Source organism: Rhamphochromis sp. 'chilingali' (genome assembly GCF_963969265.1).
Source record: "Rhamphochromis sp. 'chilingali' genome assembly, chromosome: 1".
Classification (NCBI taxonomy): Eukaryota; Metazoa; Chordata; class Actinopteri; order Cichliformes; family Cichlidae; genus Rhamphochromis; species Rhamphochromis sp. 'chilingali'.
In genome coordinates this window covers 40,183,658-40,198,076 of record NC_137929.1, presented here as the reverse complement: position 1 = coordinate 40,198,076, position 14,419 = coordinate 40,183,658, and the positions used below count along the sequence as shown (strand labels likewise).

The window sequence follows — 14,419 nt, the reverse complement described above, 5'->3', positions numbered from 1 at the left end:
GTACTAAAATGTACACATTTTTCTGCTGTAATGGTAGAAACATTTGGCGATTAATGATTATCATTAAGGAAATATGGCTGATATGTTTGACAATTAAAATAAAATTCATATTAAATCTGAAACTTAAATTCAGCTAGTATCATTTTTTTCTTTTTAAGTGATAAAATAGGCAATCAGTTTAATAAATTTGCATTTTGTCTCTTTCACAGAAAAAAAATCCTTCCAGCAACAGATTCTTTTATGTAGGCAGTGCATTTTTGACAAGAGAGCTTGATGGTGGTGCCATCTAGTGTCCAAAGTATGATGGTTTTAGTTCTAATCATTTGGGTTGTATTTATACAAAACATATAAAGCATATATGAAATTCACTTCTGAGGACTTAAATGTGGCAGCTTCTCTGAAGCAGTTTAACATATTACACATGTATCTTTATTTAAACAGGAAATCTCAGATAAAGATGTATTTTGGATGAGTGACTGGCAGCAGATTAAAAAAAGGCAAATAACTTATAATAAATAAGAACACTTGGAGATTGGAACTCCTGCGAAAGGGAAAAAGCAAAAACTTTGTTTTTTTTTTCCAAGGTGAGTTTGATCTTCAAACATGAAGCCAAGGTCAAATGCTTATTCAACTTAGGTACTCATGTCCCCCAAGGCCTAGTATATTCTTATGAAGTTTAAAGATGACCATTAAAAAATTGTGGGTAACATAAAATCTTTGCTCATTATCACATTTGGTTTGACTTTGATGTGATTTTCACCTAAATTAAATCAACGTGAGCTGTTATTGGTATCAACCTTCACACAAAATTAGAACACAAGATCTTAAAATCTCTGGATGCTAAACTGCTAACAAACACACAAACAAATACTGATTACCAGAGATGTAATCCGATTACCTAAGGGATTACTATTGCAAAAACGGTAATTAGGTTGCCGTTACTTTCCTGTAGGAACGCTGCGTTACCGCTTTACTAAAACCCGTGATTTTTTTGTGAGAAATTCTCATGACAGTGACGTAAGATAAGATAAGATAAGATAACCTTTATTAGTCCCACACGTGGGAAATTTGTTTCCCACGAGTACGCGAGTAAGCGAGTAAGCGAGTACGATGTTCATGACAACAGCTGTGTGCAGATCAACAATGGATAATAAATGGAGTGCGGAGAGATTATGAGCATGCAGCGTTTAAAGCGTGGAAGTACTGACCTTACTTTGAGTTTGATTCCATAAAAAGTGACAAAAACATTAGCGTCTGTTGTGCGTGAGAAGAAAACTTCTTTTTACAGCGAAAAAACCCCCTAAACTTCCAAGCAAGCACCGAGTGCGCTACCACGTATTTCCGTACCACGGAAATTCACAGAGAAACTCGCGGATTCTTCCACTGACCGCCGCGGCACACCTGCACCAGGGCAAACCTCCGCCTACAACACTCCTGCTTTACGGGTGAAAATAGAGCAAAAGGACCGCTAGTCTTTGACTTTATTTATTTTCTGCTGTGTTTTACTTGCATCTATTTGAAAGAGTGAGTGTAAACACAAAAAATATTTTATTTTATGTGCTGGAATGTGTAGAAAATAGGTTTAAATGTTAAACAAATTTCTTCCAGTCAGAGAATGTTGCATATAATTAAATTTTTGCTTGATGCATAAAGTTAAAAGCTTAAAACTAATAAAACACGTTTTAAAAAGGGACCTTTCCATTTGATTACATTTTCTATGATGGATTATGCAGAAAAAGTAGAATTGGGCTTTATCAACTATTCAGGTTGTAAATCGTGTTTTTAAAAAGTAGCTAAGTAACTAAGTAATTAATTACTTTTGAAAATAAGTAATCAGTAAAGAAACGGGATTACTTTTTGGAGAAGTAATCAGTAATTAGTTACTGATTACTTTTTTCAAGTAACTTGACCAACACTGCTGATGACACACTCTCTCCTTTCAAGAGAGAAAAAGCCAATAGAGACATAATGAAGACAGACACATACAACACAGATAGACATGATCATTCAAGCCAAAATGTTCAGGTGCTCCTGACCCTGCTTTTTATCAGTGCTTTTTAAGGATTGAGAGTAAAAACAAACTTTGCAAATAAAATGGAAATCAAAATAAAATAGAGACTTAAAAAAGAATACAACAGTCTTTTTGTCTCTTCCTCTTAGTTGGTAACTTTTTTTCTCCAGAACTGTATTATCATCATGCAGAGCTGCAAAACTCTGTCCTAACAGGTTCATGTGTTATTATTTTATAGGCTTATGAGTAGTTTTTTGTGAGAATGATCAGTCAGCTAATGTGCCTCTTCTTTTTGCTTTTAATAAGAATATGAGATGTTACCTATTTTATTATAGGGGTATTGCATATTGTTTAAAAGTAGCACATAATCACTTAAACTCAAGTGAAATTAGTGTAAATTAGCTAGTTAGCCTAACTGCTGATTTAAATATTTTGCTGTTCACACACTTGGATACGCTCTTGTTTATCATTCAAAGCTTCATGTGTTTCATATCAGCTTCTCAGCAAACTGGTCACCCAGCAATAATGCAAATATCTGTCATACACACATATGCTACAAGCAACCTTTAACACGAAAAAAATGAATGTTACCTCATTCTCCCCTGTAGAGGAGGGAGCATGTAATCGTTTTCTGTTTCTTTTCTGTCTGCCTGTTTGTTAATAGGCTTAGGTTGGCTAAGTGTTTGAATTTGACCTTCATTGTTAGCACCCAAGGTCAATGTTCACCTAAAACACAAAACAAAAAGACCCTCAAAAAACCAAATAAAGTGCAAGTCACAGTCCAAGTTTAATCTACATTGTGTAAAGCAAAAGAAACATACTGACAGACTTATATATATCATATATATGGAAAGATATGGAGAGCGATGTGCAACACACTTAAAAAAAAACGTGCCTTTTTGACATCATAATGATTCCATAACATTTTGCAAAATCTCAAATGCAGAAATATATCTAATAATCGTAAGTACACCTCATAGAGGCTGAATAATCAGTCACACGATCATACATTTCTGTCTGGTGTTGTAATTAAATCATGTCACGAATCTCAAAGAGAAACACAAACAGCAAAATTATGAGAAGGGTCCCAAAAAATGGTACTTTGAGAAGATACCATGTCAGAAGTAACGAGATGAAAACAATTATCCACAAGTCACAATCATTTCTTATCCACTCTAATAAATTGAATATTTTTTCTATTACCCATTCTACCCATTTTACCCATTCTGGTACGCTATCATCACCTAAGGATCTTCTAACTGTTAATTCCACATTTGCTGCTGGCCTTCCAGCTCTTCCTGTGTCTGGAGCGTCTGCAGAGATGCTGTTGTTAGCCTTATTGTGGGTGTCTCCTTGTGGTAACATCTTGCTGGTGTAGCGCCAATCTTTGTTTTCTGCAACTATCTGATCTACTGTGTTGAGCAGCTCTGTAACCTGGGACTGGTTGCTGATCTTGTCACCCTGTCCGTTGTATTTATTAATGATGTGGTATCGGCTCTTGCATTTCCTCATTAGATCACTCAGATATTCATTCTGATCTATGAACTCTTTGATCTTCATTTCATCTGAGTCTCGTCCATCCTGAATAAAGACAACTGCAGCATATTTGAAAACCTCCTCTGAGAAATACTGGCTTATTTTCTCAATAACAGCCTTCTGTTGGTGCTGCTCTGTGGATTTCTCCACTTTGAGCACAATGAGAAAAGCATGAGGCCCTGGAGTGCACTCAGTGATACACCTCAATATTTCAGGCTTCAGCTCCTCCTCTGATCTACCTGGGTCTGAGAAATCAGGAGTGTTGATCAAGGTAATCTTTCTTCCATGGAGAGATTTGGACTTAGTTTTGCATTCAGTGTTGTTAACTATAAATGTATCTTCTCCAAACATGTTGTTTTCTAGGCTCCTTTTCCCAGCTTCACTGTCTCCCAGCAGGACAATCCTGTACATTTTTTCCACTGAAAGGAAGTGAAGACAATAAATAAATAGCAACATTTGGTTCTATTATTGGAGGGAAAAGAAAACAGGAAGGATAAACGTTACAAGTCAGAAACTTGACACTCCTGGACTACTCTGAGTTATTCCTCTGTTGTAACAGAGCAAGCTTGGTTACTTAAGGAATACAACTGAGTCACACTCTTCTCAAAGATGTTGTTACCTTCGAGGTACTTTTGAGCCTGAGCTGTTTTTCCTTTTTTGGATGGAACTAAAAAAGCAAAATGAGCAAGAATAACATTATTCAGTTTATTCAGGACTGTTTATTCATATTGTCACATCAGTTAATTTACTACATTACATAGAGAGGAAATAGTTAATCATACATTCCATAGATTGCATTGCTTAATGATACACACAGAAACACAAATACAAATACACACAAAGAGAGAAAAGACAAACTCAAAGCTCGAGTCTGTGTGAGCATGCAAAAAACAAACATTCGAGTAATAATCTGTTTTTATGATGATTCTGGAGTTTGGCTTTTTATTTTGGATCGGTCTGCATTTACTCAGATCAAACAGGTGATGTCACCTGGTTAACAGAATAATTCAGTGATTCGAGCTTCACAAATACCCAAAGTGATTTGTCATTTCTTTAAACAGGCTGTGTGGGCCCATCGAAACCAATAACATTTTATCTAAAATATGTAGATGTTATATCTGCAGAAGTTTAGCATTAAAAGGACTCACCGGGCATGTTGGTTGAAGTGAATCAGCAAAGAGCAGAGCTTGATAACTGTTGTGTGTCTTGTTGCTTTTGACCTACCCTTCTCCAGGTTAGTTTCACCGGCTGTAAGAAATATTTGGGGGTGTGGATAACTGGAGATTTCCCTTTACAAGGAAACACAATGTAAGCAACATTTTGTTTCCTCTTTGCATTTATAAAGTCTTAAAACAAATAACTTCAATGTCACTCATTCTGTTTCCTTGTTGAGATTTAAGTTTTTCTTTCAGTCTTTTTAGTAGCCAATCTTCCAGTCCTGGTATTCTTCCAGGGCTTCAAATAAGAAAAAATGCACTGAAATTATGGTTGTTTCTCTTTATAAACATGAAGAAATGATTTTGAATAAAATGCAAACGAAATAAATAAGATCAAATGTTTATTTATTGAAATAGATGACCATTAAGAAAAATACGACGGTGTGTACTAAAGTAAAACCAAGTAAATTTCGTTTGACCTGATAATAATATTTTTTTTGAAAATGTACATGTAATATAATGACTGAAATTCCTAATTTTGCCATGAATGGTTTTTGCACAGTGCTGTTGAAGTCCTGCCAGCTGAGGCCTCGACTTTGACAGCGCTATGAGAGCACCTTGATTTTTTTTCTTTTCTAGCTATTCATTTTTTCTTCATTTTCCTGTTGCATGACTCAATTTCTATCACATTTTAACTGTTGGACAGATGGCATCACAAACTTTACTCTTGAGTGCTTTGACATACAGAGGTGTTTACTGTCAACTCAATAACTGCAAAGTTTCCATTTCTTGTGTTTGTAAAAGAAGCCCAACTCATCACCGGTCCACCACTGTGTGGTGCTGTGACGTGTTTATGCTGATATGCTGGGTTTGGATTTCATCAAACGTCGCACAGCTAACGCCTCCACCTCAGTCTCTTCTGTCCTTCTATCCAAATTATTCCAGAAGTCTTTTTTTTTTCAGCTTCCATGTTTTTTTTTTTAGAAAACAAACAAGCCATACCTGTTCAGTCTTTTTTTGTAATTGAACTCATGAATGGTAAATGATGCATGTGGAGTCTATGATTATGAGCTTTGTTTTATTTTTTATATTTGTTTTTCACTTGTGAATAGTAAGCCTTTCATCATTGATGTTGTGCTGACACATTCTTGAATTTCACAGATCAACAAACTCTAAAACCATAAGCATCTTTTTCATTCTTTGTTTTTCTTCCTCCTTCCTTGTTTTCAGTACTTCCTCTACCCAGAACTGGTTTGTCCTGAATGCTCCAAGAGAGGATGCTTTCACTTTTTGAATACAAAGCAAAAACAAACAAACAAGGAGGAACTGAAGTAAACTGAAGGTGGCTGTGATGGCAAATTATTATGTTAAAATTATTTGAGTTTGTTTATTTAATTTTGAGTGTCTTAAAATAAGTTACTGTTTCTAACCTTTCACATAGAAAGAAGGATAAACTGCCCCAACTATTAGACCCAAAATTGGCACTGCGCATGATTGTTAATGGCCTCACATAGTCTTTACTGTATGTGTCCTGCAGCCAATACCCTTTTTTTTTTACAGTGCAAATGTGTCAAACCACGCCATGTGTGAATGCTCCCTGATTGGTGTGATTGTGCCATGCTACACTTTGCTCGACCAGGAAATTATTGTCTTTCATTGCTCAGCAGTGCTGTTGTTGTATTGTGTGTGATAAGACCTTTTGTATAGAAAAATCACTTTAATTACTAAACAGTTTATCCAAAATTACTTGAATTAAAGTTGGATTTCTGCACTTCAATTACAAATAATTTAAAATGTACTACGTGGGAATACAAAACAAAATTAAGAAAAGAAAAAAATCCTAACTGTAACTCATATGGAAGCAGTAAGGATATAGTTTTCTGCATTTTAACTAAGTTTTTATTAAATAAATAATTACTCATATGAAAGGGCTTAGAGAGAGAGAGAGAGAGAGAGAGAGAGAGCTGCGCAACATACTTTGTTTCAAAACGATGCCCTGTGACATCACAATGACGCCATAACGCTTCGCAAAATCTCACACTGCATGAATATAACTTAAAATCTAAAGCTTTTACAGCTCATAGAGGCCAAAGATTTCAACTAGTTCTGCTGCAGTCATATGTATAAAGATTATAATACACACCATTTTAGTATGTAATGCTTTAAGGTCATAGTTCAAAGGTCAGACATCAGCATGTTGTACTAAAAACATCATAGTTTTAGTGAGTTCTGACTCTACCTGTTTGTTTCTGTATTCGGCAGAGTAAAAGTGAACTTTACAAGCTGACAAAAACATAATAAATATATAAAAATCAGTGGTTTGGATTATAGGCATGCTTTGCTGCCCACCAGCAGGCTTGATGGGATATATTCGTGTCAGAGACAGACTTTTTACGTTACACTATTTCTGAAAATGTATATATAATGCACCAAGATTTTTAGAGTTTGATGTCATTATAGAGACACCAGATAAGGCTTTTGGTGGTTTCAGCCTTAGGTGTGATTAAAGGAAGCAACTAAAACACAGTTAATTATTTGCTTTATTGCTTATTTATACATAAAAGAGAAACCTTGCACAAGGTTGATACACTATACCCAAAGACGTACAGAATAAAGACAAAATATATGTTAAGATGTATTTACTAATTCCATATTATTACATTTTTTTAGAGCATTACATAAAAGCAGTTATAATTCTTTGGTGGAACAGAGAATATGGTAAGACAGAAAGCATAAACTGAGTTCACACTAATTTCTGATTGGATTATGTTTTTGTTTTTATAATCTAAAGGTAGACACAAGTACAGTAACCCATAGTAAACTGAATCAACTACAAGACATGTATACATGTTTGGAAAATAATTTCTGTTGAAAATATGATTTTACAACAAAAAGATAGACAAAGAGAAAAAATGTTTTTTTCTTCATGGAGTAGAATATCTCTTTTTAAGAAAACAAAAACAAAAGAAACAATGACTTAAACAATATTTGTGACCATATCATGCATCCTGTATCTTTTAAAACATGTATGATGTTGGTCTTTAAATTAAACCAGTCACACAATCATACAGTTCTGTCTAGTGTTGTAATTAGATCATGTCATGAATCTTAAAAAAAAACACAAACAGCAAAATTACCAGAAGTGTCCCAAAAAACGGTACTTTAAGTAAAAACCATGTCAGAAGTAATGCGAGGAAAACAATTATCACCAATTCAAAATCACTTATCCACTCTATTATAGTGAATGTTTTTTCTATTGCCCATCTTACCCATTCTGGTACGTTACCATCACCTAAGGCTCTTCTAAGTGTTTCTACCACATTTGCTGCTGGCCCTCCAGCTCTTGCTGAGTCTACATCTGTTGTTCCTGCTGCGTTTGGTGTAGAGTCTGAAGCTGAAGTCACTAATGTTATCGCTCTTGCTATGACTGATACTATAAATACGGCTCCCTCCTTTAATAATGGTGTTCCTACTGCTACAACTACACCAAACAGAAAACGTACAAAGCACTCCAGTCCTCCCGCTTCCTCTGCTTTTCGAGCAGCATTGCCGTCTTCTCTTTCTCCTTGGAGAAGAAGATCTTCTTTTGTCTTCACTGCTTCTTCTTCTTCTCCTGTTTTCTTTGTTGTTTCTCCATCTACATTGCTTGCCATTTCTGTCAGGGTACCATTGCTTTTCATTTCTGATATAGCATTTGGTTCCTCTGCTCTGTTTGTTGTCCCTGGGGTTAAAACTACAACAGCTGGTCCAGAGAAAGCCTTTGCTACTGAAGTTGCTGCACAACCTGTCAATTTGATCATCTTATTCTTAGAGAAGCTGTTGTTAGCCTTATTGTGGGTGTCTCCTTGTGGCAACATCTTGCTAGTGTAGCACCAACCTTTGTTCTGTGCAGCTATCTGGTCTATTGTGTTGAGCAGCTCTGTAACCTGGGACTGGTTGCTGATCTTGTCACCCTGTCGGGTGTAATTATTAATGATGTGGTATCGGCTCTTGCACTTCTTCACCAGATCACTCAGATATTCATTCTGATCTATAAACGCTTTGATCTTCATTTCATCTGAGTCTGGGCCATCCTGAGTAAAGACAACTGCGGCATATTTGAAAACCTCCTCTGAGAAATACTGGCTTATTTTCTTAATAACAGCCTTCTGCTGCTTCTGTGTGGATTTCTCCACTTTGAGCACAATGACAAAAGCATGAGGCCCTGGAGTGCACTCAGTGATACACCTCAGTATTTCAGGCTTCAGCTCCTCCTCTGATCTACCTGGGCCAGAGAAATCAGGAGTGTTGATCATGGTAATTCGTCTTCCATGGAGAGATTTGGACTTTGTTTGGCATTCAGTGTTGTCAACCATAAATGTATCTTCTCCAAACATGGTGCTTGCTAGGCTCCTTTTCCCAGCTTCACTGTCTCCCAGCAGAACAATCCTGTACATTTTTTCCACTGAAAGGGAGTGAAGACAATAAGTAAATAGCAGAATGTGTGTCCTATTATTAGAGGGAAAAGAAAGCATAGAAGGAGAAACATTGCAAATTTAAATATGCTCTCCAGGACTCCTGTGTTATTTCATTTACGCAAAGCATAAGAATAGGAGAGCATTCTGTTGTAACAGGCCAAGCTGGCTTTACTTAAGGAATGCAACTTAGACAAACTCATGACTCCTTAAATATGTTGTTACCTTTGATGTACTTTTGAGCCCCAGCTGTTTGTCCTTCCATGACAATCATTGTTGGTGGAACTAAAAAAGCAAAATGCGTAAGAATAGCGTTATTTGGTTATGACTGTTTTTTCATGTTGTCATATGAATGATTACTAATGCCAACTCAGTTCATTTGCAACATTATGTAGAGAGGAAATAGTTAGTGATAGATGGTGTAGATTATATTGCTTAATGATACACACAGAAACACAAATACTGTGTTTATTTATTCATTTTTTTTGGAATACCTGTGTCTTCTGCTTGTGCTGTTACTCCTTTTGGTCCTATGTTTTCCTGCAAAACTGTGACACTTGGCCCAAAGAAAGCCTCACTCAAAGGCCCAACTCCAGGGCCTGTTAAGTTCATCCATACATCCTTTGACAACTTCTCTGACCCTTGTACAACAGATTAATTGCAGTTTATGATTAATAGATACTATAACAATAACAACACACACACACACACACACACACACACACACACACACACACACACACACACACACAAAGATTGAGAGAAAAGGCATTTACTAAAGGCAAACTCAAAGCTTGATTCTGTGTTGCCATACAGACCATGCAAATAACAACCATTAAAGTAATAATCTGTCTTTATGCATCTTCTGGAGTTGCTTAATAAAACATCACCATAAAAATGAAGTTCAAAACAGTGCTGTGACTTTCACTTTAGCCTTATAATGCCTTTTGTATCATATTTGATACATGAGTTTCTGTGACTTTTTTCTCATTGACATGATCAGTACTTGCAAAAGTTGCCAAAAACGCCCAATGTACCAAATGTGATACAAAAAATATATAATATAAATATATCATACACAGCATGATATAGCAATAGTTTGCTTGATAAAACATCACCAAAAAAAAAAGTTCAAAACAATGCTTTGCTCTATATAATTTTCCATTTAAATTAAATATGAATTTTTTTGGCTTTTTATTTTGGATTGGTCTGCATTTACTCAGATCAAAAAGATAATGTCACCTGGTTAACAGAATAATTCAGTGATTCAAGCTTCACAAATACCCAAAGTGATTTGTCATTTCTTTAAACAGGCTGTGTGGGCCCATCGAAACCAATAACATTTTATCTAAAATATGTAGATGTTATATCTGCAGAAGTTTAGCATTAAAAGGACTCACCAGGCATGTTGGTTGCAGTGAATCAACAAAGAGCAGAGCTTGACAACTGTTGTGTGTCTTGTTGTTTCTCCAGGTTAGTTTCACCTGCTGTAAGAAATATGTGCATTTTGGGGATGTGGATAGCTGGGGGGTTTCCCTTCATGAGGAAACTAAATATATGCATCATTTTGTTTCCTCTTTGCATTAATAAAGTCTTAAAACAAATAACTTAATTGTCACTCATTCAATTTCCTTGTTGGGATTTAAGTTTTTCTTTCAGTCTTTCAAGGGGTAGCACCAATCTCCCAGTCCTGGTATTCTTCCATGGGTGTAATTACTTCACTTTGCTTTCAAATAATAAAAAAATGAAACAATGATTGTTTGCCTTTATAAACATGAAGCAATAATTTTGAATAATAATAATTTTGAAAAATATATATGGTGCATAATAAAGTAAAACAAGTAGATTTTGACCTGATTACTGTTGTTAAAGACTAGTAGTTAAACATATGCCATTTTATGACCAGTAGTCAATGCAGTAAATTAGCTTAACAGCTGCAGGCCATATATTACCCTTTAGTTTTAATGGTGTGCTATGTATGTAGTTTAGTCTCTATTATACTCTTGAATAAAAGAAACATAATCATTTGTAGTTCATTAGACAAAATGTGCATTACTCTGTATCCTTGATCAGCTGTGAATGTCTGACACTGTTTTCTTGAAATGTTTTATTGCTGAATCATGTGAAGGAGGCCGTAAGAGGGAGACTAGGTGTCGGGGCAGAAGAGATAAAACCACATTCTTTACCCCCCTTCCAATTTCACACAGAAAGACAGGGAGGCAAGGTCAGGAGCCAGGCTCACTAAGAATTAGAAAAACATGTGAAGATGCAGCTTTTATGACAAAGAGGGGGGCTGGGATTAGCTATAAAAGTCTGTGAAAGTTGCCACCATTTTGAGACATGCTGTCGAACCTCTGCAGGCATCTCTCCCGTCCGGACGTTGTAATGCTCTTATTGTTGAATTGTATGGAAATAAATGATTGTTGATTGAGCATTTATACACCGAGTATTGTCCTTCCTTCAGCCCAAAGATTCAAAGAATTGGGAAAATTCAACATTACCTTAAATGTAATGTTTTACTTTCACTTAAATAATAAAATTATTTGGAAAATACATGTAATCTAATGACTTAAATTTCAGATTTTGTCATGAATGGTTTATGCACAGTGCTGTTGAAGATGCATGACTCAATTTCTATCAAATTTTAACTGTTGGACAGATGGCATCACAAACTTTTGTCACGGTTTGCGGGGGCAAGCCGTGTGGAATTATATAGGACCAGGATGCGGCAGCTCTGGTGCAGGTGAGTATTTATTAGGACCCAGGATCATGACAGTCCCCCCCCCCCCTCAAAGGCTGGCTCCAGACAGCACAACAAGAACAGAACTGCCAGAAAAACAGAAAGCCACCAGACCAGGGCTGGCGGTGGGGGTCCAGGACGGAGGGCACGAGGCAAAACAAAACAGGAGAACCAAAAGGCCAAACGACAAAAAGAAAAACACGAGTCCAAAACCAAAAGAAACGAAGCACACCAGAACACAGGAAAACAGAGCCCAAAACCAAAAACAACCAACGAAATGAAACACACCACAGCCCAAGAAAAACGGAGTCCAAAACAGAAGAGCCCAGGGGGCCGGCCAGGGGGCCGACAGCACAGGAGTCCAAAACAGAAGAGTCCCGGGGGCCGGCCAGGGGGCCGACAGCACAAGAGGCCAAAACAGAAGAGTTCAGGGGGCCGGCCATGCGGACGGCAGCGGCGGCCACTCAGGGGTAGGCAGTCCGGGGGCCGGCCGTGCGGAAGGCAACGGCGGCCACTCAGGCGAAGAGGGTCCGGGGGCCGGCCGTGCGGAAGGCAACGGCGGCCACTCAGGCGAAGAGGGTCCGGGGGCCGGCCGTGCGGAAGGCAACGGCGGCCACTCGGGCGAAGGCGATCCGGGGGCCGGCCGTGCGGAAGGCACCGTGCGGAAGGCAACGGCGGCCACTCAGGCGAAGGCAGTCTGAGGGCCGCCCACGACGGCGATGGCGCCCGGCCAGTGGTCTAGAAAACGGCCGTTCAACTCCAGACCCAAACGAGGCTGGGCCAGGCGAGGCTGAAGGCTCTGAGGCTGGACCAGACGAGGCTGAAGACACGGAGGCTGGACCAGACGAAGATGATGAAGCCGGGGCCGGGCCAGGCAAAGATGATGAAGCCGGGGCCAGGCCAGGCAAAGATGATGAAGCCGGGGCCGGGCCAGGCGAGGATGAAGAAGCTGCTGCTGGCGGCTGGACGGGCTCCTCGGGCCCCCCAGCTGACGAGGCAGGAAGCAAAGGCCGGAGCGGTCCCTCGGACCCTCCAGCGGAAACAGGAAACAAAGGCCGGAGCGGTCCCTCGGACCCTCCAGCGGAGACACGAGACGAAGGCCGGAGCGGTCCTTCGGACCCTCCAGCGGAGACACGAGAATAAGGCTGGACGGGCCCCTTGGACCCTCCAGCAGAAGCTATCACCAAGCCAGCAGACATGGAGTCCTCTGGCGGACACGAAGGCGACTGGCAATGCACTGAGCACGGGCTCTGCACAGGCAATGCTGACATGTCGCAGTTCTTAGGTGGCTGCTTAAACTTCAGGGGTCCAGAATCAGCTGGGGACTGAGACCTAGACTCTGGGGAAGCCCTGGAGCGGCAAACTGTGCCAATGGCGACTGCACCATAAGAAGCACCTAGAGGTGTAATTAAACTTTCTCCCTGCATGGAGTGAGTGTGTGAGGCCAGTAACAGTGCAGGTGGCACTGGCGCTACGGGGGCCTGAGCTGCGGGTGACTCTGGCGCTACGGGGGCCTGAGCTGCGGGTGACTCTGGCGCTACGGGGGCCTGAGCTGCGGGTTGCACTGGAGCTACGGGGGCCTGAGCTGCGGGTTGCACAGGAGCTACGGGGGCCTGAGCTGCGGGTGACTCTGGCGCTACGGGGGCCTGAGCTGCGGGTGACTCTGGCGCTACGGGGGCCTGAGCTACGGGTTGCACTGGAGCTACGGGGGCCTGAGCTGCGGGTTGCACAGGAGCTACGGGGGCCTGAGCTACAGGTTGCACTGGAGCTACGGGAGCCTGAACTACAGGTTGCACTGGAGCTACGGGGGCCTGAACTACAGGTTGCACTGGAGCTGCGGGGGCCTGAACTGAAAGTGACTCTGGAACTACGGGGGTCTGAACTACAGGTTGCACTGGAGCTACAGGGGCCTGAACTGAAGGCGACTCTGGAGCTACGGGGGCCTGAACTGAAAGTGACTCTGGGGACTCTGGAAACCGAGCTGAGGGTAGCTGCGGGGGAGCTAACTGAGCCGAGGGTAGCTGCGGGGGAGCTAACTGAGCCGAGAGTAGCTGCGGGGGAGCTAACTGAGCCGAGAGTAGCTGCGGGGGAGCTAACTGAGCTGAGAGTAGCTGCTGAGCAGGTGATATGCTGCTCGCAATATCATCTGCTGCACAGAACACTGCCCCTGAATGAACGGTCATACAGTCCGAAAATGAAAAAGAGTCCTCACTCACCACAGCCGGCGAATTAAAAGCCCGAACGTCCGGCTGTGGAGTTGCACACCGGCGGCGCGATCTGCGTTTCCTCCCCGCAGACGGCTCCGACGAGCCGGGCAAGATCACATCCGGCGAGTCGGGCAGCGGGGCAGGAGTGGCTGAGAGGAGGTGAGGTGTGAGCTGGAGAAAAGCCTGCATGGTTGGAGGAAGCAATTTCAGAAGTCATGGCAGGCCGGAAAAGAGCCGTTGTAGCCGGTTCTCTACGGCGCGGCGAAGCCCGTACGGTGGATTCTCCAGCCACAGCCCGAGGAGGATCTCCACAT

The 14,419-nt window shown here is 40.5% G+C and overlaps 2 protein-coding genes across 2 annotated transcripts; both read right to left on the bottom strand.

Annotated features, from left to right (window-relative positions):
* Positions 1-3,040: 3,040 nt before the first annotated feature.
* Positions 3,041-4,702, bottom strand: LOC308408102 (uncharacterized protein; the record flags this gene model as incomplete). Its single annotated transcript, XM_080900195.1, has 3 exons — positions 3,041-3,966; positions 4,167-4,214; positions 4,696-4,702. The coding sequence occupies 3 exons, from the start codon at positions 4,700-4,702 to the stop codon at positions 3,041-3,043; spliced, it is 981 nt and encodes a 326-aa protein (XP_080756321.1).
* Positions 4,703-7,793: 3,091 nt separating this feature from the next.
* LOC308408096 (uncharacterized protein) lies at positions 7,794-9,666 on the bottom strand (the record flags this gene model as incomplete). Its single annotated transcript, XM_080900185.1, has 3 exons — positions 9,384-9,666; positions 8,208-9,148; positions 7,794-7,811 (listed from the first exon to the last, which is right to left on the bottom strand). Exons 1-3 carry the CDS (start codon positions 9,430-9,432, stop codon positions 7,794-7,796), a joined length of 1,008 nt encoding a protein of 335 aa, XP_080756311.1. The 5' UTR covers positions 9,433-9,666.
* Between the last annotated feature and the right edge of the window lie 4,753 nt (positions 9,667-14,419).